The sequence below is a fragment of the Corapipo altera genome, unplaced genomic scaffold (genome assembly GCF_003945725.1).
Source record: "Corapipo altera isolate COAL_440 unplaced genomic scaffold, ASM394572v1 50, whole genome shotgun sequence".
Lineage (NCBI taxonomy): Eukaryota > Metazoa > Chordata > Aves > Passeriformes > Pipridae > Corapipo > Corapipo altera.
Window position 1 is genome coordinate 8,427,219 of NW_020884889.1, and position 23,008 is coordinate 8,450,226.

The following is a 23,008-nucleotide window of genomic DNA, read 5'->3' on the forward strand; positions in this document are numbered from 1 at the left end:
GCCAAGAAGATTTAATATGGTCCCTAAATCTCAAATAGGCCAAAACTCTTCATTCCTGACATTTACAAACACAGAATCAATCCAAAATGCCTAAAAGCCATAAGAATCCGAACAAAAGCCTATTCTAAATTAATGTGTTCTATATTACTTCTTTCTGGGAGGCTGGGGCCTGAAGGAAGAGTCTTTCTCCCAGTTCTTTACAAGGTATAAAAATTACACAAAAAATTCTAGCAATGTAACAGAAAACCTTGCACTTAAATCCTCAAATCTACTCTGAGTGGACAAACAAAAAATCAAGGCACTCCACTTAAATAAATAATCCCCTTACTACTAATCATCATATTTTTCTCTTCTCATGTATATGAAAAAAGCCAATTTGTACTATTTTCAGAATAATATTCAAGGAACAGAGAAAGTTATGTACAGCACATTTTAAACAAAGTCAAAACATAGAAATCAAATTCAACTTCGGTTGAGAAAGGTTTTAAAGAAATTAAAGTTAATAGAATAAACCCTTCTTTGTAAATCTCTTATTATACTTTCCTTTAGTTAAAGATAACATTTTGGATTTAAGTCCATACATAACTTATCAAATGCCTTTTTTTTACAGAGGATCTATTCATAGAAGCTTGTATTTGCAACATGTGCAGCAAATTATACTATTAAACATTCAATCCCAATAAAGTTTGAATTTCATCCCTAACAACAAAGCTTGCACAGATCTTGCTATACTTGAAATCAGATTCTAGAAATAACCAATAAAAGTCATAGGTAGCTATTATGATAATTAATAACTGCACATTTGAGATGTAAATATAGCTGGTTACATGGAAATGTTACGATGAAATATTAAGAAATATCATTAAATTTTTCACGGTTGGTAAATTAAAAAAGTAAAATCATTAAGATATAGGAAACTAACAGGTGAGAGCCTTGTGATTCAGTCTGCGCATCTCTAAAAAATGTGAGCTCTTATGTGCCCTCTGTAACAGCCAGGACTGATCCCACTGAGAGGCCTTTGCAGCTCCAGAGCCTTGGGAAGAGCTGGTACCACATCAACCCTCATGAAATCCACAGAGGGGGAAATCACTACTACAGCACAGATCCTCTGGTACTAACAGCCCACACAAACTGCACTGGTTGCCAGGAAAGCCCTCCAGATAGAAAAAGGGGTGTAGATGAGCTACACCAGCATTCTAAAAGCTGAACAGAATTTAACAAGCGTCAGTGAACAGAACTTGACAAGTTTTAATGCAAATGCCTCCACAGAGTAATAACAGTTTCTGAAAGCAAGATCCATTAGAATCAAGCATGTCCCCACAAATCTAAATTTTATTTCAACTCAAGTGCTCCACATATTATTTCTGACCTATCTAAAGTCAGTTTTACAACTCGGAACAGGATTTTCTTCTAAGCTACTTTAATAAAAGAGTCAATTCCAACACAAAAAACAGATCAGGCAAGCAGGCCCATATTTTACGAGACCAATCATGCCACTGCAAGCCCCTGTTCAAGCAGGTATTCAACCTAGTAAAATACATCAGCCTTCAACATAGATGCTTCAACATGAAGCATCATTCCTCATTTTTCTTGACCCACATTCTCATTTAGCTGTGCAAAAAGCTCTGATTGTGTCTAATATCTCAACTAAACATAATGCCAGAGTAAATCATTGTTTTACGCAGCAGCCCTGTAACTTATATGTAGGGAAGGGTCCATCAGGAACCTGCAGCCATCTAACACTTAATTCAAACTGAAACTTAACTAAAGACAACCTCAGTTTGCCAGAGACTTTGATAGTGCAATCACCTCTGCTACACACATATTTCCATACGGCATGCACACAGGAACAAAGTTTAAAACTTCAGCAATGAATTGAGACTTTCAGCACTCCACAGCATCACCAAAAAGGGGGAGTTGTATTTTTCTAGGTTTGTTAAATGCTCCTTGTGAAACAATGTGCTAACTTTTCTCTACAAAAGCATATACTCTGACAGGTACTAGGTAGTTTCTCACAATAACACAGATGTCTAACTCTTTCAAACCCATCCATCTTAGACACTGAAAATATCAAAAGAATAGGGTCCTCCATCACAAGCACAGGCTAATGGAACTGGATCTGTTTCCAATCAGCTGGGGAATCACATTATTAAAATCAGTAAATTGTTTCAGTAACATGGAGGAATTTCATGAAGGTGTTCAGAGCAGTCTGGTTTTGAGAAGAGCTGGGGAAGAACTAGCAGGTGCAAGGATGTTGTACTAGAAAACTCTTTCTCAGGAGACTGGATAGAGTTGATGACATGGGAAACTTGGGTTGCCAACTTTCTACAGAGTATGTAACACTGAAAGTCTGGGAAAATTAATTGGATTATGAAGGTCGAAGAGAGAGGCCAGCCCATTACTGAAAGATAATGTAATTGAATTTTGCCAGTTTTATCTGGATGATTACTCTCTAGCTGAAGGGCTAGTGCCACTTCTTCATTGCTGCTAGACTGTTTTCTTCACTCCTCAGCTCTCTTCTTTCAGACTCATCTGGAGCTAAAAAAGCACATTAGTGAAAACTTCCCACAAAGGGGTGGTTTTGTGCAGTCAACTAAGCTTTCCACATGCTTATGGCAGCTTTTCTTGAGAGAATCTCAGAACTCAGTACCCTTACTCTCGCAGTAAGGCATTCTTGAACAGAATAAGACCATGCTGAGTGGTAATAGTGGAACCTACACGTTGGCTTTGACAATTCTGATCCGGACGTGAACATTACTGGTTAACAATTCCATAATTCCTTCCCAGTCGTGCCAGAGGAATCTTACATCATGAGTTAAATTTTACTCATAGCTGAAGTCTATATTCAAAATAAGACTGGGCTATTATGGAAGCAAAGACTTATAAAAATTGAAAACTCCCTTTGAAACACATGCTTTCCAGTAAGTGCAGCTAGCAAACTGCAAAACACAGTCAACATTCCAACACCATGATGTCAATTTTCATATGCACAGACAAAATGCTACATGTAGAAATCAACTCTGTCTTCCTTATTGGTGGTGTGCTTGTGTTTCCCTCTGCTCTCGTCCTCAGAACTGCACCATGCAGCCAAGAGTGCAACCCCTTAAAAGGCTGAAAGTCATCTTTTGAATAGAATAATTCTGACAAAATAGGGACATTGATTTTTAAAAAATGGATTCCCATGTTCTGCTTCAGTTCCCCTGAAAAAAACAGTGGACATGCTCTAAGGACCAGTTTTGATGTTTCCCTCTGCAGCAGTTCAGAGAAATTCCTGCCAACAGGGATGGACTGGAACACCTGATAAAATGGTCTTCAGTGACACACAATAAAAAAGGAACATGTAAAAAAAATGGAAATCACTTCAACTATTGCAAGCTTTATAAGCAACAGGCAAATCATCTTTATTATTGTTTGGGGTTTTTTTCCAGAGAGACAAATACAGCCAATTTTCTAGAAAACAGCTGCAGACACAGTTTCAAATGCCATCTGTCCATAGCAGTTATATGAAGAAGAGATGGAATGATTCACACCACATAACAGGAAATAGGATAACCAACTAGTTAGCACTAATAAAATTCAGCCTCAGTTAGCATGCTATGGGCAGGTCTTACTCCAGAAAAACTCCCACTGATGTCTCAGGCAAAGTGCCTGCAGACTTCACTTATTATTCAAGTGTAGGATATTGTACTGTTGAAGTAGAAAGTCTGAATCCCACAAAATAAGGTCTCACTTGTAGCACAGCAACTTAATGAAGCTCACAGAGCTCCCCAGCCTGCATCTTCTTCAGAACTAAGGTTTTGTAGTGCCTGGAGCACAAGTTCTCACATTGTCACAGATTCAAAGTTAACTTTTGGCAGACAATGAATGATGGGACACTCCCATACTACTGTTGAACAGGATAAGGTCTTTTTCTCAGTGTTCTCAAGGACTGGCCTTAACATTTGAAACAGTAAAAAAAAAAGTCAAGAATTCCTGCATTTCCCCCGTTTCTAAATAGTGGTGTCTATGTGACATATGACAGATGGCTCATAGAGGTCTAAATTCAGCAAGAAAAACAATCAATTATAAACAAATACATCATTGGTGTTTGCTAAGGACATAATTCAAGCAAGTTCAAAAGATCAGAACAAGACCCACACATTCTGTTATCCCAGCTAAGGCCTTTCTCAAGATGGTTATCTACAGGAAGAAATTTTCTCCAAGAAAAGCTTAGCGTTCCCAGTATATCTCTGTTTCCCTTGGAGAAACCAGGAAAGTTGGGGGGGTTTTAATTAAAATTAACTCATAAATAAAAACTAAAAATATAAAGTAATTTTTCCCTTTCATAGTCACACTGCTAAGGGAAAAGCTTTAAAAGGCTGCCTGTTAAGAACAGGTGATGCTAACAGGATATTTGAAAGGCCCATGAGACTTACAGCACTCAGTAAAATGTATTTGCCTACTGATCTAATTGCTTACTAATTTTCAAATCTATTCCCACCAGATAAGTAATGGCATTTTAAGCCCAGCTCCTGGCATTAAAAATACATTCCTAGTTTCCTCTTAGCAGGAGATAAACAGCTGTATGGTAAACCCCCATACATTAAGATAGTGTTCTATAAGGAGGTTTTCCTTATAGTTTTAACCAAGCTATTGTGTTCCAAATTTAACTGAAAGAGAGAGGAAGAGGAAACGGGAAAAGCATTTGGGTGTGCAGTTTCACAGTGGGGTGAAGGCAAGTGCTCTCTCATTCAGGGAAAACGCCTGGAATATTTGTGTTTTACAGAAGGACTGATCACATAATGAAAGTGGAATTTAAGCCAAGCCATATTTAGTGAAATATCACAAGCCATTTCTCTGTTTATCTTACTCAAGGAAATACTAGTGTTTGTTTAAAAATAAGAAGCTATTCCAACAATGAAACCTAAATTTCCTTGCATACTTTAAAAAAATCATTCTAAAACTCTAAAATTTGAAAATGTACCAGTACCAGACACATCCTAAAAATGTTTGTATGAGAAAATTTAATAACATAAAAATAAAAGCTATTCCAGGCAAACACGAAGAAGCTCAGAATGTAGGCACCTATGTAGGTTTGGAGCAAATTCTTATGTGTCCAGGACAAACCTCCAGATAATCCTGGAGTTCAGAGCATTTATTTCTTCGTTAGTTATTTAAATGAGTCATAAGTGACAGTAGGTCTAGGATTGGTTCTAGTTCAATGATCTTCAAGTGTAGCCCCAAGGAACACCAAAATGACATAAGAGCTGAACTGGTTCAGACCAAGAACTATCAGCTTCCAACAGCAACCTGGACACACAAAAAGCATGTCCAGAAAAAAGGATTCACAATACTTCTCTGGAATACTTTTGTGGACTCACTTTTCTTAGCCTGTTGTGGTTTGTTTGTTTAGTACTATGTAGTGCATCTTCCCAGTACTCATCCTGTCTCCCCTGAAATCCTTGTAACCTTCTACTAAAGAACCATAGCAAGGAGTGCTAAATATCATTACATGGAGGACAACCACCTTGCACTGTTTTCAATCTCCCTTCTAGTAGTTTTATATAATGGCAGCTTTTTATGTTGAAAGAAACAAGTTACTAGCTGATTCCTGCCCAGCCTTTCCACCACATTAATATAGGGATCTGAACTATATATAGTACACAAGGGAGGGCAAACCAGGAATGCTTACAGTGAAAGGATGATACTCTTTGCTTTGTTTTACATCTTCCTTTCACAGTATTTCCTACCATTCAATTAGCACTGTTAACTGCTGCCAGGGTCTCAGCTGGTTTTCTATGAAAAGACCTACCTGAGAATCACCAGTCTAGAGGAAACATAACTGTTAGTCACATAAAGCACCTTATGGTCATATAAATAAAGTTAAAAAATCAGGGGACAAAACCAGAGCCTGTTCAAGCAGTCTTATCTGTTAGTGGCTTTAGCAAAACCCCCTACACAGCAAACAGCACACACAGCCCATCTCTCCAGTGATAGATGTATTCCCTCGTCTGCTTTCAACAAAAGTGCTGATGAGATCAGCTGAAAGAATCTCTATTATGTTGTATTTACCTGGCAGTTTCCAACTAGAACATCATCTACCAAGCAGACAATAGTCAAGACACTACTATGCTACTGGGTTGGTCAGCCAACATCCATGTTAGTCAACATAACAGTTTAAAGTATTTGGAGACTCAAGAAAACAAAACACTGAATGAGTAGGGAGACCTTGAAAACATCTAATAGGAGCAGACTCTTGGGAGAGGAAGTGAAATCATATCTTAGCATATTTCAGTGGTTATACAGCTACAGAGAGCACTGACCTTGTGCTTCTGCACCACTGCTACACCAACAAATGCTGCAGTAGCTCAGACAGCAAGGAAAATTCCCATCGGAAGAGGCAAACCTGAATTTATCAGAACCAGTACTTTCACATTTCCCCATCCCAGTAGATGGCCTGGAGCAGCCACGTATACAAGCTGGGAAATTGCAACAAAAGGGGGGATATTTTGGAGCTGGTTAATCTCTCGCTGAATCAGCCAGCTGGGAATAAAGCCAGTTTCTGCAATCTTCTCAGAGCTTCAGCAAGGTGCAGGCCAGGAAATACTTATTGCCAAATAAAGCTTGAGAAAACACAATTCCTTATTCTTTGCATTCTGTGACAGTGCAGGTGTCTCCATCTTACTTCTATGATTCTAAAGGGCAGGAGATAAGGCAGCTAAAGCTCTCCTCTTTACACCTTCATCTGCTGCACAGGGAGCCTCTGCAGGTCCTTCCACGTATACACACTGCAAATGTTACCCCGTTCTGCCTCCATGCACTAATAGGAGACTGTATCCTATAAATTTTAAGCAGCTTCAATTTTTGGCAAAGCACCTGATGACAGAAAAAATCCAACATTACATAAGTACAGAAATACATGATTCTACATATAAACAAATGTTCCACTTACTTAATGCTACAAATCAGCCTCATTAACCAGTTGGGACCTCCCACCATGACACAAATGACAACAGTTAGCATAGAACAACAATCTAGTAACTGCAATCATAACTGTAGTTTTAATATTGTTTCACAATTTAGTTGAGCTGACTTGCATTCACTGTGTTTCTAGTGCATCCAGAAGCATGACAAACTGACAATTCTTGGAAACCACATTTCTCAAAACAGACTGAGAATACTGTTTTCATTTTCTCTCCATAATGATGTTAAATCTAATAAATACAAAATTAGAAACAGAAATAACATTGTTGCTAAACACTTTATGTAATATGCTGTCTGGAAGGGATTTATTAGGCCAAGTTCTCAAAAACTGCCCTCCCTTTATAAACATGTGATGCTTGTACTTGCACTTCTCAGATATTATCAAATATATACACACACACAAGGACTAGAATTCACACACCAGGAACCTAGTCTTTCAAAAGAATTATAAGGGTGGAAGTTTTGGTTTAACTAGCTAAATACGATGAGAAATACTTAGCCAGAATTTTTGAAGTGCCTAAGGCACCTAATGCCTGGCTTCCATTAGATTAATTGAAATTTATCTTGTTACTTTTGAAAAATCCAGCTAAGCACCTACAAATGCAGCTGAGTACTTAACATTGTTTGTGTTTAACATGTCTCAAGTCTTACTGAAAGTCATCAAAACACAAACCCTTCTGAAAATGCTGCTCTATCTGCATTGATTTAGCACCCTTGCATAGTTGATGACCACCAAAAAAGGAGTTCAGAGAACCATCCTTCCTCCTACAGGTTGGAGAGAGGACATTTTGAAAATCTGACCCTTAAATTCCAGAGCACTTGATGGTCTATAACTTCATCTAATAACAAGTTCTCCCTTATAGGAAAGAAAGTTACATGCATGCTCTCAAAACCTAAAGGAATTATTGTCTGTCACTGACAATAAAGTGAGTGCATGGGACATATCAGAACTGCAGTGCTTTACGGTTCCTATGTGGGCCTTAGTAGACTCTCCAGAGTTGCCATGGCTATATCCAATGTCCTTTCTGGAATGCTGTGCTCACTAACAAACTGTACTTCAAAAAAACCCCCATTCTTTCATCATGCACGAACTCTCTCTGCTTTACAAAGATTTTGCCTAATAAAAATTACACTGGGATTGTTCAAGAGTGACTGTGTTGGACCGTTCACAGCCACAAAACTATCACCAGTATTATCAACTGTACAAAACCTTAATACACTCACTGGACAGTAAAGTACAACATTTGCACAGTATGATATAACTCATGCCCACAACTTCTTGCATACCCTTACAACACAAACAAGTATGGCAAAGCACAATTATAATCTGCCCCCACTATCAATGAAATTACTATATTTTACTACTTCATGGCAAGCCACATCATAGCTCCTGGGGATTCAGATGAGTACAGAGAAATATTTAAAGAAAACCTTCAAACCCCAAAACTGCAGATAAATATGCAAACTCTACAGGTTCTAGAAGTAAAAGCAAATTAAAAGGTCTCAGATTTTTAAATGTATATTCTTTTGAAGCAAAAATCATTATTTTGGATGGCTAAATTTTGAATTCTGGATTAATAGTAAAAGGGCTTTAATATTACCACAATCAATTGTGTACATTTTCTGTGATGCAAAGGCAGGAATAGAATTTCATGTACTGTGCAAAACTGCCATCTCAGTGCTGTTTGTGCCCCAAATTTGGTAAGGAATATGAAAGATTCAGCTGCACCAAGCAGACCTCAGTGAGTAATTATCAGTGACTAAGTGTTCAAGAATCTTCTAAAATCAAAGACCATCCTAGAGCTATTCCCTCATTTCTTGACTACTCTTTCAAGAGAAATTAGAAGCCACTGGCAGCTGTTAGAGATTATTCTTACACTTGAGGCTTCTCTAAGCATGCCAGACTCTTGGATATCTGGTTTGGGAAACAGCAATTTGCAGCTCTACACACAACTGATTTGAGAATCTCTGTCCAACTTTTAGGTAACTTCATCAGAAATTATCATAGTAGCAAATAAATGAGATAGTAAAAGGATGCCTTCATTGAGGACATCTGTACTGTTGGTCATCTCCCATAGCTGACTTTAATTTATGAGTACGTATTAAAAACTAAGTATTCATACATAGTTTGTGTCTCAAGTCACAAGACACACACAGCCATTTTTTAGGCAATTCAATTCTTTTGGATTGTAAATTGGGGGTAATAGCAGTTCAGATTCTATGAGCACTGGCTGAGCAATCATTATCAGTCCTAAATTTAAAGCAAGTTCAGAAACTTAAACATAAGTTTTCTGGTAATGCTGTCACTGAGTTGCAACCTTGTCAAAAGCAATTAATATTTTAAGTCAGAATATTTCTACGGAGTCTCAGATGAGTTATTTGTCTTTAGAAGCAGCATCTTAATCTTCAAACTAAGAATAAAACCACAGGTCTTTTGAGGTTGATGGCAAAACTCCAGATGGGTGCAGAATTGCAACCTTTCTATAGAAATGGAAAAATGCTTCAGAGTTAACTCAGAACCTGCAAATCTAATCCTGATATTTCTGTCAAAGTTACTGGAGTCTTAAAGATCCTCACTATTGTACGGCATGTAGTTCACCACCTATGTTCTGCATATCAGCGTGCAATACATTCAGCAACTGTAAAAGAATAATCCAAAGGTTTTCCACAGAGATGTTCTCCAAGTCCACTATGTCATATAATGGACATCAGATTTTTGGCCTTGCAAATCTCAGCCTTGAAGACATTTACTATGTTGGTAGTTTTTGGCAGGTTGGTTATGGTAGAATTATTGTGAGTACAATAATGTTTTCAGCATTTATATCCTTCATATCCAGAATATCACAGATAGTTAGAAAAAATGATAATGCAGGCAGGGATTGCAGCAACATAAATCATGGAAGCAACCAACAGCTTATTCAATGAATATGTGACCTATGAAACTTTCCCTTCCATAGAAACCCAGAGTTAATGCTTCTTAAACATCCAGACATGGTGTCTTTGCTGTTATTCCCTCTGCAAACATTATCAATCCCACGGTCTTTGGAGGCAAAATGTACTGACTTGTAGAGGGTTTGATTTGGACTGTAGGAACCTAAGAAAATTTCCTGTTTTGAAAACAACGAACCAGAGAATAAATCTAAAATGAATCCACGTGTAAAATTCTTGATGATATACATTTGCCTATATAAATCTGCTAGCCATCACTTCTCCCTGCCAGTAATCCACTAGTAAGAATATAAAGATATACAGTCCTACATACAGTTCTACATACACTTAATAACAAATATAAGAGTATCTAGTTGATGTAATAAAATGGTGTAATAAAATGCTATCACTGGATTAAGAAAGAGTGGTTACTAGGCTGAGCATTCTGCCTTTTCAATCACAAATATGAACCAATATGTATGCAAGACATAACTTCAAAACAGCAAAACTGGACTTGGATACTTCTACTTCGTTAGCTTAACCATCTCCTAAAATCTGTAGTATTGATAGCTATCCTGCTACAATGTAAGAAAAAAAAATGAGCCTTTTACACAATATTTAGCAATAAATACAAGGCTAAGGATATAGCTGACATGCCCAAATACACATAATGTGTAGAATACAGTAACTTCTTTGCATAGAGTAATCATTTAAATCTTTAGAAACAATGAATTATTCCATGTTGTTGCTACCATCTGATGGAGGAGTACTTTTTTTTTTTTAAGAAAAACATACAGACAATTTGCTTGTATGACCATTAGCTTTAGAATAATGCAGTTCCAATAATTTCATTTATATTGGCACATTCAAGAAAAAGTCAGCTCTATACTTGAAAAGAACACAGGCAAGGCTTACCTATAAGTGATCTCTTCCTGAGTGATTTATGTCACTGTTCTTGGTCACAGAGCAGATTTAACAAACGGGCAGCTCAGCCATGCCCAGGGCTAAACAATTCCCTGGGTTATCCTAGGAAACCTTACTTACCTAGCAGTATAGCAACTAATCTGCCCTTGACAAACTAATTTTGTCAAATTTGAGACATTCCACATTTGTAAGGGCAGAGTTCAGTTTGGAGCCCACCTAAACACCACGCTGTGCTTATTAACATGCTGTGAAGAATCGGAAAGGGCTCCTATAACCAAAGTTAACTTCCATTTCTTCTCAGGAACAGCTACCTCTTTTCCACAACTTCTCATGTTAAAGTTTTCTTTGCATTACATTCATACCACATTTCCACCACATTCTTTTAAAACGGTCATTATTTTATTCCGTACCTGCCTCAGGCAGGATGAAATGAATCAACTGCACAGAAGTGATATGGCACGGGCTTGTGACCCTGCCCAGCATCCAATTGTTTCTAATTGATTAGCTCCAGACATAAGCACATTAATAGCCAAAAACAACACAAGTGGAAGTTATGGTACAATGTTAGGGTAAAGTGACTGTGTGTGGTCCATATAGTACGGCCCCAAGCAACCAATTAAAGAATTAATGGTTATTGGATACCGAAAATATTATGTTAAATAATATGAAATATCTTTAATGTGCCTAAAATTGTGATAAAACACCTAAAACTTAGGAGCAGTAAGGCCTCTTACAAGATGGGGCTTAAGTGCTAATGACTCAAATATGCCAAACAGATTACAATATTTTAAAGGACAATAACGACCATAAAAATTGACCTGGATTGAAATGTTCATAAAGCTACTCACAATAGCCTATTGATTACTACAATGTGTTTGGGTTGTTTTTATTATAAAGAAATAAGTGAAGCTATGCCAAACCATTCGTGGAGAAGAGGAAACTATGCCACTACTGGTTCCAGTTCTACAATAAGAAAAATACGAAAGAAAAAATACAAGAAAAATACTGTAAAAAAAAAAAATGGTCCCTTCACAACCAAGAGGCCCAAACATGAATTTGACATTTCCCTTCTCTGAGCTTCTATTCTTATCTTGAACAGAACTATTAAGGGAACTTCATATACTACTTTCTGAGTGTTTTATAGGGCTGGTTATTGCAGCATCACTCATCTCCTTGCACACAAAAATACAAGCTAAACAAGCACAGCAAATCAGTAGCTTTTTTGTCCTTGGATAAGAAACATGCAGGCAAGAAGCAGATCCCACTATGGTCCCGTCTGCTTGGACATGTGCTGAATGCACTGTTTTACTGCACAATTAATACAAATGTAAACTTTTACTTTCACGGTAAGCCCTTTACTCAAGTAACCAATGTATTTTCATGACTTGCTGCAACCATAAGACAAATTAAGGAGGTGTTCATCAGCTGCCAAACAACTCAGAGCACACAGCATGCTCAGCAGTGCTACTGAGATGGGTTGGAGCCCCATTCCCACTACCTTAAACCTCAAAGTCCACCCTAAATTCATCATAGCTTACTAAGCTGTCTTAATACAGTCTCCTCAGTTCTTCATACTCCTTTTGAATTTACTTTTGCCTGTAGTATTGCTCTTCAATTCAAAATTCTTCAGGATGTATGTTTATATGCTGCCCAGCACATCAGGCTCCAGTTTTAACCACCATTTCTCAGCATTGCAATAGTACAAACAGTACACAACACTATTGCAGCAAACACTACTGCAGTAAACAGAAACATTAATTTCATATAAAGACTTTATTTTTTTGTCAAAAACTCCTACAATGCTTCAAAAATCGATGCTGTTTATAAAAAAAAAATATTCTCCAGTTTATTCAGTCATCATTTTCTAAGGATTTCTGGATTTTGGTGTATTTAAGATTGAAGAATCCTTGAAACACTCCGTGCTGTGGGAACTATCAGTACAGAGAATGACATACTATAATAACATCTCTGCTGCATGCCAGCACACCATATTTCTTGAAATACTCACTTCTTGGAACTGATTAGGCTCATGTGTCAGGCAATAGATCAGTTGGCAGCTATGGTTTTCCTCCATGGTTCCTGTACTCACTGAACACTTAAAGCACAAACCTTTTTGGACCACCTTCTGCAGACTTCCAAACCCTTGTCACTTACAATATCTCAACATTTATCAGGTGCTAAACTCCTAGGGCCAAAGAGCAACTGTGATGCCTAGAAAGACCCATGGCATCACACATCTGGCAAGGTCTCCCTTTGGTCCCCATTTGTAAGGTCAGGTACAATATTACTAGTAAGAGAAAGAATATTAATTTTCCACATGGATGTCTTTGAAAGTTCAGTGAAAGGAAAACCTCATTGGGAGTCTTTTAATCACAGTGCAGCTCCTTCAGCAGTTTTCTGTTTACAAACAGAAATCAAAGTGTGCAGCAACATCACCGGATAAAGGACCACGCATGACAACAGCAACAAGTTCATTACCTACCTGTAGATGAGTACAGAGGGCAATAGCAAGCCAAGTGAACTCCCAGGAGAGCCCAGTGGCTTTAGGGCTGGCCATCCTCATGCCTTGGGGCTCTGCTGAGAGAAATTGGTTCAAATTACAAACAAAATCAAGTGGGCTCGGCCAGAATTTCAATGACTAAAGCAAACTGGGCCGGCCGTTGGAAGCAATGCAATGCAAACACCGGAGTGCTGTGCCGGCCAGAGGAGCAGGCGCAGCGCATGCCATGAGCACAGCCTGCAGGGCGAGGCAGTTCCAATTAGGGAACAGAAAAGGGGGAAAATGAAAGGTTTGGGGAAGCTGGCAGTCGTGGACAAACTTGATTGTCTCCTGGATGGAGAATTTATCAAACTGGGAACCCCTCCCATCTTGATCTCTAGAAGGTAGAATCCAAGAAGCATAGGGTTTCTGATGTACTTTCCAGCACTTTCACCCACTCAAAGCTGAGCGCTCAGCCCTGGGATTTCAGCAGTCATTTGCACTGCCTTTAGCTCAGAGACTAAGCAATCAGGGCAAAATTAAAATAAAAAAAAAGGTTCCAATTTTAGTGATCATCATGATTACAAGGCCAACACGAAATTGTCCGTCACTTTTACTAAAACTTCAATTTAAAATTGCCAACAAAAAACCCAACATTTAATAACACTGCTACATGTGCTAATTCCTAGTGTCAATGCATCTTACTGCCTTAGACCACAGTGATGTCAAAATAGTGCAAATTTCACACACATCCCAATACACATGCACACACAAAAAACACTCCCACCCCCTCACTGGTTTGCCAAGCCCCACAGCGAATGCAAACTTCTCCTTCAAATTAAGCACTCCCTCCTAAAAGGTCAGACATCCCAAAGGAAAACCATCTATCCAAACAGTTCTTGCACCTGTCAACTGAACATAATTAAGATTCCTTACAGAAAGAAGTGTTTTATTCCCTCCCTCCAAAAAAACCCAAACAAACAAACAAACAAACCCTTAAAAGTTCCCCTCCCTCCTAAAATCTTTAGCACTCCTGGATGCTTTTGCCATTGAAAAGTTTCAATCAGCTATGGCAATAAATAAAATTCTTATTTTTTCCCCCCTTGGCTGGGCATTGCCGAGAGCCCCAGCTGGCCCAACTCGCCGGGCTGCGGTACTTCCAGGTGCCGGTGCCCGGGCTGCCCAAGGGCTGCAGAAGCACCCGCGTCGCTTCGCCCTCCCGGAGACCCCTCTAGAGCGACCCTCGCCCAGCACCGCGGCCGCCCCAGCTCGGGCCGATCCCGACCGTGCCTCGCCGAGGACAGCGGGTCGGGAGAGGCTGCCCTGCCCCAGGGCCATCCCCGAGCTCACCCACCTGGAGCGGCGCGGCGGGGAGCGGGCCGGGCACGGCCGGCGCACGGCAGAGCCTCGGCTGTCACGGCCCCGGGGATGCAGCATCCTGCCCCGCCGGCGGCGGCCCCTCCCTCACGCCAGGCTCCAGCCCACCGCCGCGCCCCAGCCAAGGTCCTACAGGCTGCTGGCAGCGGGCCGCCCCCGCCCGCCCGCCCGGCCCCGGCCGGAGGAGCCCGGGCGCCTCCACCTGCGGCGCGGGGCCGTGGCCCGGCCCGGCTCCCGCTCCGCGCCCCCCGCACAGCCTCTGCCTCCCCGGCCAGCGCGGGCGGGCGGGCGGCCAAGGGGGTCCGTCCCCCCCCACCCCCGGCCGCGGAGGCACTGGCGACGCGCCGATGTCGAGCGCCGAGACCCCGGCAGCCCCGGGACCAAGTGGTTCGTCTTCCCCCGAGGGGCAAAAGCTACCGTGAAGTCAGCCTCCGAATCTGATGCAAAGCAGCTTCCAAAACCGCAACCATCCTGTGTCTCATCTCCAAGTAACTCTCACAATACAGCTGCAAATCTGCTCGCACACCGAGGAGGTCTTTAATCATGCTGCCCTCTACGATATTTTTAGGTTTCCTACTGTAAATCTGACGAGTATGTCTCGCACGACAGATTTGCTCTCGTTCTCCCTCTGAGCTTCGAGCTGTTAAACAGGAACGCCAAAATCCTCTACCTTTGCGCTACGGCTTCCACTGATATCCCAAGCTTTTCGTCGAGTCCGCTACGAGCACCACGTAAAGAAAGGACTCTGATCCCTGCCACTGAAGTTAAAAATATGCTCCAGTGAACTAAACATAACCGATGAAGAGTTTGTTCAAGTATGTTGCACTGGAAACTTTTCCAATCTGTTTAGGTTTCTCACCAGCACGGGAAGGCGCCTCCTCTATCGTTAGGAACAGAGTGCCCTCTGCTGAAACCAGCCTGCCAGAGACCTGGAGCTGACAGCCTGCGGGAGAGCCGCTCTACCGGCCGGGAGCAGCGCGAGGGCTCGCTGGGACATCACAGACCTCGCAGGGACACCCACCTGCCCGGGCTGCCTCATCCGTGCCACTGTAACTCACAGGCTGCTCTGCCTCGGGTTCATCCTGACAGCTGAGGAAAGCTGTTCCTCCCAGTCTGTACATTATCATGATAATAAGCTGTGGAACAGGCAAGAGTGCTGCTAAGAACTGTATCTTTTCTTTTTCTAACACTGGTCAGCTAAAAGTGTATCAGCTTTCTGGAAAGCTTGGCTTTCTGTCCATTTCAGTTGCTACAGTTACTTAAACCCTTAGTCTTTTCACTATGACTTCAATTACACCCTGCAATTTGTTGTCTTCCAAAAAGACATACTCCTGCAGTCAGCATATGCTTCAGACTTGATCACAGGTGATTTTTAAAGCCAGAATTTAGCCATTAGATCATCTGATGGAGAAAATCCATTTTCCTGTCCCACAGGGATTCACAACTACAGGATGAAGCTGACCCTCAAGACCTGACATCTACTTAGGACTGAACACAGTTGGCACCATCCTTATTTAGATTATCTCTTCTCTCACAATTATTCACCCTTCAATAGCGAAGCAGTCTCTTGGGTCCCTGAAGCAAAAGCTGCAGAGTGAACTATTAATTTGTTTGCTAGATGGGCATATTTAGACAAAATAGCCCTGGCTATATTCCTAGCACTGGTATTAGCCATGGATTACATGGAAAAATGTTTGGCTCCAAGATTCTAACAAAGTTTCCCACATTGGAATCCTGGTCAGCATTTCATTCTTTTTCCCTTTTTTCTGCTATGCATCTCTGTGTTCTCTTTCTCCTTCCAGCTTACTCTGATACACTCCTTCAATGCTGGTCTTGGTCATTTTATTCAGATCAGTTGGTTGTGTGCATTCCTAAAAATAAAGGATAATTGAACATTGCACACACAAGTAGAAACATTGCTCATCTGCAACGAATTTGAACGTAGAAAAGTTGTGTACTAGAAAGTAGCCTAGATTAGGTCTCATCAAGTCCAGCAACTGAAGTGAGCCTTCTGTTTACACATACACACACTTAATTCTTTGTGATCTTGGTCCCAGGTTAGAGGTTCTATATCTGAATTTATACAGTATGTCAGAAAATGGAGTTAAGGACCCATGACACTACTCCCTAGGGACATTTCGAAAACAGCACTACCCCCCCAGGGAGATTTCAAAACCAGCATTACAGTAAATAACCAAAGTGCCTTCTGCTACCTACTTCATAAAGTAGCAGTCAGCAACATCTTGCCCCAGCTGCTGAAATGATTTAGGTGTTGTTAATCCCATTCTCCCCCACAATCCACCATCTGGTTTTTTTTCTTACACTGATATCATGCTTTTTGCAAGGAAGATGGGCACACAAAAAATTACAGTATTCAGAGCATAAAAATAGCCTTAGCCACCTATTACAAATTATGCAGGGTTTTGGACAGCATTTTCCTATGTGAAACTCATTCTCATTAAATGGTGATTTGTGTTCTCCTTTATCCAATTTATTTTCTTCACCTCAGCCTCACTCCACACTCCTGCCACTTTACTCTTTTGTTTTTAGACTTCCAGTTCATCTGAAAGCTTTGAAATTTTGACTCCTATTGGAGATCTCTATTACCCCTTCTGCTGAGCCAAGCAAAAACTGAACAAAACTCAAGTGTCCTGAAACTCAGGCAAGATGGGATTGACAACAACCACTTCAAAATTCACAGTACCTGCAACTCCATGGCAAACCCCTTCAGTACACACCCTAATGTTAAAAGGCCATAAACTTGGGCTCTGGATGCCTAACTTTCATCCCTGGAGAAGTTTGTCAGCAATTCTGCAAAAACTAATTGACCAGTCAAGTTTAAAATAAATCTTTTTCTAAGGAAACATTAGACATCTCTTCTGCTCACTCTGCCTTGTGTGTATGGATTATAATTTTTCAAGACAGGGGCTTTTGTTCTTTGCCTATTATATCATGTTTGAACATCCCTGGGCCAGTGTCAAGTGCTTTATGTATTACCTTATTAGTGGTTTTTACCACACAGTCTTCTAATTCCCACTCATGCCACATTAGCTCTGCAGAATCAATGTAAGACTTTTGAATAGGAGACTGTAGCAATGCTTTTAACACTCAGAGTTCAGATGTATTGTCTCTTGTTATAAGAAATGCTTCTTTATTCCATATATGCTTTGCTTTTGCTGCTCTCCAGATTATGCATCATTTAAATTACATTAAATACGACAACTGTAAAGCCCTTACTGTTCATAAAATTGTGAAATATGGACATTTACACTTATTATTTCTTTGAACACAATTGTAATCTCATCCATCTGGACAGCTGGCATGGGCTCTCATGAGGAAGATGGTTGGAAATATGATGGTGTTATCCTTTGTTTTACACAGGCTTAATACCATGTGTCTTCACTATGAAACATAGACATGAAGTGTTTTGTAATTTCTTGATTTATGTTCAAATGTAACAGAAAATTTCAATTTACACTCAACAGTGCAGGCAGAAGTGGCAGAGAAAAAAAGATTTTGAAAGATATAGCTAAGGGCCAAACTGAAGAAAATTAAATCTCTGGTCTGGCAAACAAGAAACCTCTGTTAAATCACATGATAACCACCAGATTTCACTCTCTGAACATTAACAGAAAACCTTCACATCTAAAGAGAAAACCCACATTTCTCTATTTAGCTTCGTCCTGAAATGCAGGTAGACATACTTTTTCAGCAGATTCCACATATATATAAATATTCCCTCAAACCAAATTCAACTACACAAATCTGATGATCACGAAGGCCATTCTTTCATCACAACAAAAGTCTGTACTGCTAAGAAAAAAATATGTTTGGCTAAACTACAAATTTAAAATCCATTGGAACAGTGCAGAACAACTTTTGGCTCATAAATCAGCATTCTGACTAATGAATAACAAAACTGGAAGTATCCTGCTGAGGCCCTGTGTAGAAAGTGCATTTTGGTTCAAGGCCTTAAAGTTATCAGTAATAGAACTGCACCTGATTGACTAATGAAAGCAAAATGTTAAATTTCCTGTAACAAGTCATGAGAACCCTGACACGGTCTAATCAGTTCTTTGGCCCTGCATTGTATTTGCACAGGGTGCTTGTTTACTCTGAAATAACAAGCTCTCCGGGGTAGAGAGCAATCACACACTGTCACACTTCACTAGTATGTTATACCCTATAAAGAGGAAAGCCTCTATTAGTATAAAGTTCAGCCACAGAGCTGTGGCTTTCATTTCTTGGTGTTATGGAACCCATTGCATTCCATGTAGATCCTTGCCCTGGGCTTTGGAATCAGCTCCATCAATATAGCAAGTAGAAAAAAATTCTTGAGGCTTACGGAAAGAAAAACTACTTATGTATAGACCTAAACATTATAGAAGAAAACTACTGCCTTCCTCTCAGTTTGTGTTCAAATTACTTTAGAATTAACTAATAACAGTATATACGAATGGTCACTATTTCAAGTATTCGAGTAAATATTTGTCCTTTCTTTTCTCTCAAATTTGTTTTTATCCTCAAGCAAAACAACTTGTGGCTCATTTACAACTTGTGGACCATATTTATGATCCTGTACAGTAGAAGCAGAACAAACCCATCTTGATTTAAATGGCACAAACTTACTTTCTGTTGTAGTTCACAGTTCATAGCCCTAACTAAAAAGTTGGAATAGGCATTCAAGATAAACTTATAATACATTTACATTGTCATTTTGTGGGTTTGCAGCATATATTTTCAAAAGGATCTAGGTGATTATGTTGGGCATAATTAGAATATGTGAATTTGTATTAATAAAGGTTGAATGCAGAAAAGGTAAAATGAAAAATTAATTGAAGAGGTAAAATAGCCTCAGTTTATGTAGACATAGCAATGTGTTCTTTAACAGATTTTCTTCCTAGTTTATAATAACACAACCCCACTGAGACTGTGGATATGCCATATTGAATACCTGAACTTGTCTGGCATTTTCTTCTCATGCAACAGTGACAATGATCTGTTTTCCTCATTCTGTGATGGTCCTTACTTGTGTGATTGTTAAAAATAAAACATTATTGAGTGCTTTGTGCAAGAGGCAACATTTGGTGAATAAACAGGGGATCTGAGGAAATCAATTATACTGCAAGTCATGAGCAATAGGCAAAGGTCAGCAGGACAATTACTGCCCTCACTGTAATGGCTCACTGGGGAAAAGCAAGAGCAAAGTAGGTGACCTGTGTCTCACAAGATGACTTGTACGTGTCACTACATGAGCATCCAAAGATGCAGAGCAATACAGAAACAGAAGAGAACAGAAGAAAGGAGCAAACAAGGTAAAGGACTAAAAAAAAGAAAATGTTGGAAGAAATACATGATACATCATTGGGAGGGATACCAGTGACACAAACAGTGTGGGCTACGAAGATGAACGTGTGCTACATAAAGCTGGAAGAGAGGGTGCATCTTCAGACAGCGAGCCAGACACTGGTCACAGCAGTATCAATACAGACTATGCATAGCAACAGCTCCTCTGTGTTTGTACCCAAGAGGAGAATTTGGTCACTGGCAACTGGAAACCAGGACAACCTAAGCCAGAATCTTGTCCAATATCACCTACAAAATGCTGTTACCACATGTTTTTCTACATTTCATGTTTTACCAAACACAGTCTATTGTTTACTTTTGCACCCGGTAAAGCCACAAATAAATTCATTTCTTTCCTGGTTACCAACTTATAAAAGGCTGTTCCAACACAGGCAAAACCCACTATAAGACAACTGACTTGTACTGCTTAATTTAACGAGGCAAGTAGGGCCCTATGCTGGAGTACTACACAGGAGGATCACCTGTGCAGTTACATGTTCTCCAAAGGGCTTTCCCATCTCTGTGTACCATCACCAATGACACAGAAACTGCCCTTTAACCTTTTCAGGGGGTAATCTCTAATTTTCTCATGGAGCCCCCATACCTACTGAGGTACTATGGCAACCATTATCAGGCCAACAGAACTCCTTTTGTCTTCATTATCTCTGATCATGTGAGTCACTAACAGCTGTCTGTAAATAGATTGCTTAGCAAAGTATTTATTGATACCTTCCAATGCCTCAGAGTAATATCATTTGAAACAATATTGCTGCTTTACATATCAATTTCTTAAACTGTTATAAAGGCTGTCCAGTGATACCTTGCTTTGTTTCCAATGGGTATGTAGGAAAAGACCCTCATGACTTCCAGAAGAGAACAACTTCCAGAGAAAAGCACTAAAACACTATGGGCTACCAGAGACCACAGCTCAGCAAACCTGCAGGAGAGCCAGGCCAGAGCTTAAATGGAGCTCCAGCACCCACAGGAAGCAGCGTGGGCAGAAGCCTCAGCTGAAGCTGGTCAAGGTTGTAAAGGTGTGTTAGTCCACCCAGAGCCCTGGCAACACTTTGGGAGCAATAGAGACACACTGCTTACACATGCCTGGAATCAGTTAGCAGATACCTAAGGAAAAGGATAGCAAAAAGTTCACCTGACTTTTTCATGGGATTTATTGTATCACTGCATTGCTGTATTCTTTTTTTTTTGCCTAATTTCACCAACTCAATATCAAGGGCTTTATTAAAATACTTGAAAAAATCCACTTCTTTTTAATTCCAACTTTATGGCACCTGCTAATGCTGTTTAAATCTCCCATATTTCCATTTTCCTGTAAAAGGACTATTTGTAGAATAGCTTTTACAGTGTTTTAGTCTAGGACATATACCTTTTCCCACAATTTTTCCTGATACCCTCCCTATCTCTTAATCCTGAAACATTCCTAATATCTTTATCCTTGAATCAGTAGAAAAAGATGGGAGAGGCTTATCCCTGCAGGAATTCTGCAGCTATGCTTGTGGTCTAACCAGTACAGACTATCAAAGAAAGAGTCACAAAAAATATCAGAAAGAAGAGTCAGCAAAAGACTTCCACTATGCCACCTTCTGTTCTCACACAGGAAGGGTAGGTAAAGAATCCAAAAGATAAAACTAGCTCAGACTATTTTTGAACTATTTCTTTTAGCTGTTTCTGTTTGCACTCTTATAAAACCTTGGCAGGCAAGGAGAATATTCTTAGAATAGCAGATTTCTTGCTTTGTTCCGCATCTGTTCCAAAACCATACAATGTATTTGAACAGCTGGCCAGTAACATGCAACGATCAAGTGTGGCAATGACAAACAATCACATTCTTTGATGAGGACTGAGATTTCAAAGCTGAAATAAACCCTCAGATGTACATCTTGGTCTTAGGGCTACATGTTCAGATTTAAATCATAGTTTTTATTTTTCTTGAATTGAGCTTTCCATTGGCAATAAAGGACAAACAAGTACTCATTATATCAAAATAAAACACTGGAACTACTCTGCAGAAAAGAATTTCCTGGTGGTGTTGCTAGGACGAGAACCAGAGGAGCTCAGTCTGGCCGTGTGTCATTACTGTGCTGCACGTAGCTTTAGAATCTTGAAATTATGTTTTGCTTTTTACACAAATGTGTAAAGATGATCTGAAGAATAACCCCTGATGAGCATTCATACCTCCTTCTTTGTCCTTATCTCCTTTGTAACTTTGTATCCAGGGGTATACATCACCTTATTCTAAAATCCCCAGCTACAGCCTTGGGCCCAGCTGTGTTGGTCTCCAATATTACCCGCCTGCCCTCCTATAAAGTGAAGCTTGATTTTATGCCTACAACCTTCATAAAACCTATCTTTACGTTTAAAGAACTCCAAGAGCATGTCAAGGTCATTTTTACGTGTAGGAAATAACATTAACCTAAGCTAAGCTCTCAAGTGACATTTCTTGTAACTGCCACAAAAAAACATAATAATTAACAGTTAGAGTAATGTTTAGAGATTTTGGTGTTCATACTGAATGAGATTTCTACAGCATCTGCTCTCTAAAATGTAAGTGAACAAGCGTAAATTAATTAGCTACTGGAGGAAACTGACAACTATCACTGTACATATCACTTACTAAAGAAGTGCTGAAGCAACCTGATTGTTGAAGCAATCAGTACTGAACGCTGATTTTCATAAAATGTAATTAGTGTAAGGCTTTGCAGACTGCTTCACACAGTTGTCTTCACGCAGGTCCTCCTTCCACCTCTGTTCTATCACACTGGGATGGCTGACAGGAAAGCTAAAAATGATCACCAAGAGCAGAACAAAAAGGTTATTTTCATCAGCTGAACACTTGAAAAAACAAAACAGATAGAACAGGCAGAGCACTGACACAGCATCATGCTGGAGTATGAGCATCACTGCAGCTGTCATGCATCTTCTTAAACCTGCGATTTTGTTTTCACCCCGACCGCTTGCACAGGTCTGTGAGAA

General features: G+C 39.9%; 1 protein-coding gene across 5 annotated transcripts in view; it reads right to left on the minus strand.

Annotated features, from left to right (window-relative positions):
- Positions 1-15,748, minus strand: part of ADAMTSL3 (ADAMTS like 3) — a 173,475-nt gene extending 157,727 nt beyond the window's left edge. The window contains exons 1-2 of one of the 5 annotated variants that reach the window (XM_027644164.1): positions 15,693-15,748; positions 13,298-13,389 (exon numbers count right to left, since the gene is read on the minus strand). In XM_027644164.1, the coding sequence (XP_027499965.1) occupies positions 13,298-13,378 (81 nt within the window). In that variant the 5' untranslated portion in view covers positions 13,379-13,389; positions 15,693-15,748. Of the gene's footprint in view, positions 1-13,297; positions 13,393-14,648; positions 14,701-15,088; positions 15,167-15,248; positions 15,292-15,341; positions 15,433-15,692 lie in introns of those variants that run through there. The other 4 variants (XM_027644165.1, XM_027644163.1, XM_027644162.1 and 1 more) reach the window with 4 other exon arrangements.
- Positions 15,749-23,008: the final 7,260 nt, after the last annotated feature.